Source organism: Fukomys damarensis, unplaced genomic scaffold (genome assembly GCF_012274545.1).
Source record: "Fukomys damarensis isolate Sample0158 unplaced genomic scaffold, DMR_v1.0_HiC HiC_scaffold_5, whole genome shotgun sequence".
NCBI classification, from domain to species: Eukaryota; Metazoa; Chordata; class Mammalia; order Rodentia; family Bathyergidae; genus Fukomys; species Fukomys damarensis.
Genome location: NW_022900917.1, coordinates 1532305 through 1537022, shown reverse-complemented (window position 1 = coordinate 1537022; position 4718 = coordinate 1532305). Strand labels below are relative to the sequence as shown.

The 4718-nt window shown below is 56.1% G+C and overlaps 1 protein-coding gene across 1 annotated transcript; it reads right to left on the bottom strand.

The window, feature by feature from the left end:
• Window positions 1-580: 580 nt before the first annotated feature.
• On the bottom strand, window positions 581-4505 carry Abra (actin binding Rho activating protein). The gene is made up of 2 exons (XM_010615720.2): window positions 3726-4505; window positions 581-1517 (listed from the first exon to the last, which is right to left on the bottom strand). Exons 1-2 carry the CDS (start codon window positions 4379-4381, stop codon window positions 1040-1042), a joined length of 1134 nt encoding a protein of 377 aa, XP_010614022.2. The 5' UTR covers window positions 4382-4505; the 3' UTR covers window positions 581-1039.
• Between the last annotated feature and the right edge of the window lie 213 nt (window positions 4506-4718).

Genomic DNA, 4718 nt, shown 5'->3' with positions numbered 1-4718 from the left:
GTTACGTGAATTAGGTGGCTCCCTGCCTTCATGTTCACTGTACCTTTTTTTTTTAATGCCTCGGCAGGGCTAATACTTCTTCATGACTTTTAGACAAAATTTTCTGTGTTAAAATACAAAAGAAAATTAAAATGTCTTAAACTGTTTCTTAATTCAATGACTTGATGATTCTTTCACTGTCTTTTTTTTGTTGTTGTGCCTTAACATAAATGTAAAAAGCGTGATTCATTAAGACTGAGGAGGAACACACTGGTCCGAGAAGTCCCCGGGAGGCTGGGAGCCCAGGCCCGCTGTGAAAGTGACGGCCTTCCTGGTCCTGAGGCCACAGTGGGGCCTGTTTTCAGGGCTTCGCTCCCTCCCGCGGGAGCAGGAAGCTGGGGAGTCCCGGCCCACAGAGGAAGCACAGCAGCTTCAGCCTCTCACTGAAGATGGAACTTTTATAAGAGATGCTACGATTTAAGAAGTAATACAGGATGCCAGGCATGGTGGTGCACACCTGTAATCCCAGCACTCGTGAGGCTGAGGCAGGAGGATCGCTGTGAGTTTGAGACGGGCCTGGGCTACATAGTGAGTTCCAGGTCAGTCTCAACTATGTAATGAGACCCTGCCTCAGAAAACAACAAAAAAAAAACGAAGTAATTCAGGTCCAACTTCTTTGAAATTGTAGTTTAACCAAATTAATGGAATCTTTTTTTCATAAAAAAATGACATGTTTTGCAGTCTTTATCGGAAGTCAGCATTCTTCTAACTAATATTAAAATCTGTAGTAATTTTTTCAGTGGATAGCCAAATATTTTTCTCTAGAAAGGTAGGTGGGGTTTTAAATATTAACACTCTTGTAATAAGTAATAACATTCTGAGTGCTTTCTGAAATGTTCTATGCTTTGTCTTCAAGCTTCTTCAGAAACAGGGCAAAGTTCATTTATGTAAAGATTGTTCAATATTGCTAACTTGTCACTGACCAACTTGCGTTTTAGCTTTTACTAAGCTGGTGTTGAATGGTAGGACAGGGGTGGGCCGCGTCTGACTTGGTGAGGGCTCACTCCAGCAGGGTGATGACCACGTGGTCGTCGCGGCCCTGCCACAGCATTTCCCCCTCGAAGTGCACCAGGCCGTGCTTCCTGGCACGCAGCAGGATGCCCACGACCTTGTCCGAGATGCGGACGTATCTGTCGAAGAGCTCTCCAAAGCTGACCTGCACCCTGCCATCCCGTCTGTGGCGCGCCATGGTGCGGATGACCAGGCACAGCTCCAGGATCTCGCGGTGGATGTGTTGCTCGGCACGCTGGGCCCTCTCTGCCGTCTTCGTGCCCGCCCTGGGCCGGCCGTAGCCCTCGTCCCCTCTGTGCAGGCGCCTGGACATGGCCAGCTCATAGTCGAACCCCTCGCTGAAGGGGTTGAGCTTCTGGGTCTGGATGTGCTCGTCTGCCCACTGCTGCCACCTGCCCGTCAGGCTGCCCACCTGGCTGAGCTTCCGGTGGGCCTTGCAGCTGAGCTGCTCCGCATACCTGCTGGCCCTGCGGGGGAGAGGGCAGAGGGTCAGGACAGCGCGGCCCTGGAAAGTGGCGTCTCCTGTAGATGTGTGAGTGAGCGTCCTGCAGGCTGGGGAGGGAAGGAGGAAACGCGTGCCCGCCAGAGTGCACGTGTGCTCTAGAGGGTTTTCTCTGTAATAAACTGAACTGGAAACTGTTGAGGAGAAATTAACTTCCTCACGCGAAATTCATACAAATGTGTGTGTGTTCAGATTGTGTCAGTGGCCTTTAGGAGCCGGACTACTCTAAGTGTCTGAGGGGATCCGCTTCTTCAAGGACCTCCGAGACTGGTTATTTCCCAAAGCCAGGTTTCCCGCCACCGCACATCCATTGTGCTGTTCAGCCCCACAGAGCCGCGTGTGGGGTTTAACAAGGACATCTGTACAGCTGTCCCCGGGGTGCAGGGTGTGCAGACGAGCAGGTGGCACTGACCGAAGCCTGCGCTGCCCTTGTAACGCTCTCGGCTGCTACTGCCGCGACCTCAGCGTGGTACCGCAGTCCTGCTCTGCAGGCCCCTCGACTGGGGAACTGACTTCCCTCGTCGCAGCTAACGTGGTGGCCTGCGCTGGGAGGTGGCGGGGTTCAGGCAGGACTGGCTGAGAACTGAGTTCTGTCAAGTGTCTGTGTACCCTGTGAGCCTTGTTTATCAAAACCCAGTTTTGCAAAGTGCACCAGTAGTATAAGGGCGCTGGCCTAATTTTAAAATGATCAAATGTTGTTTTTAAAGCACTTTCCTGCCAGCCAGTTGTAGTACAACGCCTGTCATCCCAGCACTCAGGAGGCTGAGGCAGGAAGACTGTGAGTTCAAGGTTAGCCTGGAATAGTCAGAAAAGCAAAACCAAAGCAGACTTCCCGACCACTCGGACATTTCCAGTCTATTAGATGCATCCCTCCTCTCTGCCCTCCCTGCCTGCCCGCATGAGTGTCTGGAGGTAAGCACTGCCACCCAGTGGGAGGTGTTGTGGTGCTGAGGCACCTGGGTAGAGGGCCTGCCTGCCCACCGCGTTCACTGAGTGAAGCCCTGAACAGGCAGGACTGCACTGCTGCATTCTCTCCAAGGTGTGTCTAGTCTCCTGGGCAGGAGGCCTGGCCTCAGGTATGGCCCAGATTCAGGCCCTGCCAGGATGGTGGAGTGTGACAACCGGCGCTCTCCAGCAGCTGTCACAGCCAGGAGACGGAGGTGCACACCACAGCAGGTGACCTCACACTGCTTTCTGAGGAGGCGGACTGACACCTCCTGCTGGCGAACTTTCTTCCCTGCCAGGCTTTTCCCTAAGCCCTGGCCTTGCTCCGTGTTTCACTGCCCCTCTGGAATCATCTGGGAATGCGCTGCTGCACAAAGCTTTGTTGTCCTCTGTAGCCACAGGCAGAAAACCGGGCCAGAGTTAACTGGGAAAACAGCATACAGGAACTGACAACTTGAATTCTACATCTGAGACGGGGCTGAAGGCCCAAGGTTCTGTGGCTGGATGCCCTTTCAGTCCGCAGTGCCATGTGCCCATGAGAGAGCAAGCCCTGTCCCCTGCAGCCATGGTGGTCAAGGCCAGGAAACATTTTCACAAAAGGCTTGGGGCGCCTTGTCTTGGCCGGACCCAAATCCCTTGACCTTGAGGCTGGGCCTCCCGCCAGGAGAGACTTGAAGTTCCCCAGGAGAAAGTTCACAGTGCAGTTCACCAGTTCGCACTGTCTCCCAAGCGAGCACCAACTGTGGTCCAACCCTGTACTGAGAAACAGCATTGCCCACCCATGTAGAGCTGGGGGTGCTGTGACCACCTCACCCTTATTAGGGTGTCTTCTAGGCACCATCTTAGGCACCTGTCAGATTTTCAGTGATGAAAAAAACCCACCAATAGAGGAGGACTTGGCCACCTGGCCCCAGCCGGAGACTGGTGGCCAGGTACAACTCACGAAGGCCCTCACAGTGTGATTGTCAACATGACCCCCATGGCATGGGGCGTCACCTCACTACCAGACAGGGACACAGACAATCGGAGGCCCAGGGACCGTGACCCCACCACCTCCAGAAAGTCTCACTCCAGCAATGCCAAGTGCCTGGGGGACCCTGGAGAGGGGCGGCAGGGACTGCAGGCTCTGGTCTGGGGTGGCACTGCCTTGGGCCCACCGGGCTCTCAGCCGCCCCCTGCTCCCAGACCCCTGGTAACCCAGCCTGGAGCGCAGGCCACGTCCACTTACTGAGAGCCCAAGGGCCGCTTGATCTTGGTGGCACCTGCCTCCGGCTCCAGCCTCTCCTCGGCCTCGCTGTAGCCGCTGTCCTCCGTGTCCACGCTGTCGCTCTTCCACGTGGGCACCTCCTGCCCCAGCTCCTTCCAGCCCCTGCTCAGCTCCGACACCAGGCGGGCACACTTCCTCCTGCGAGTCGGCGACTCCCGGCTGTGGAGCAGCTTGTCCAGAGCATCCGCAGGCTGCTTGGGGCCCGGCGGGCCGCCCTGCTGCTCATACCTGTGGCTGAGGACGCTGATGTCGGCCCCTCTCTCGTAGGCCTTGCTCACGACGCTCTTGCTCACCTCCTTCCTCCTGATGCGCGACGCTTCAGTGGCTTCCTCCGGGCCGCATCCATTCTCATCGCCCCCTGGCTGTGGGGACTGGGACTTGGCGGTGCTCTGAGCTTCCTGGAAGGCAGTGGGGTTCACGGCTGGCTTGGGAATGGGAGCGGTGTCCTGGGTCCCTCCTGGCACCCAGCCGGCGGGCTCCTTGGCCTGCCTGGTGCTGTTCTCAGTGGCCCACTGCTGCCAGCCGCGGGCCAGGTTGATGACCAGGGTGGCCGTGCGCACCTTGCGCAGGGCCCTCTTGGCCAGCCTCTCCTCGCTTTCCTTCTCTCCGGGTGCCATGCTGCCTGTCCCCTGCCTGTCCCACTGAGTCCGGCATTGGCTGAAGTAAGTGCAGCCCACGGAAGAGCCGGGGCTTAAATAGAGGGAGGGCTGGGCAGGGAAGGGGACCCAGTGACGGTGGAAACTATGAGGAGCACTTGGTGCCAGGATGTGGTGCCTTTGCCCTGATGGCATTCTCTTTTTAAGCTCTGACAGCTCCAGTTTCATTGGCAGAGTCCACCTCGCTGGTGAAGGACGCTGACAAGCTCCCTCGCTGCCTCCTCCCAGTGCCAGTGTGGAAATTACTAGGTTAGATCATGTGCTCAGCTTTATGTTTCCCTTGACCTTAAAACATGAT

Bases quoted from the DNA above. Each gene is read 5' to 3' on its own strand.
- Abra (XM_010615720.2), bottom strand. From the start codon at position 4,381: ATGGCACCCGGAGAGAAGGAAAGCGAGGAGAGGCTGGCCAAGAGGGCC. The intron at 1,518-3,725 runs GTAAGTGGACGT...TCTCCCCCGCAG, and splicing joins AAGCGGCCCTTGGGCTCTCA to GGCCAGCAGGTATGCGGAGC.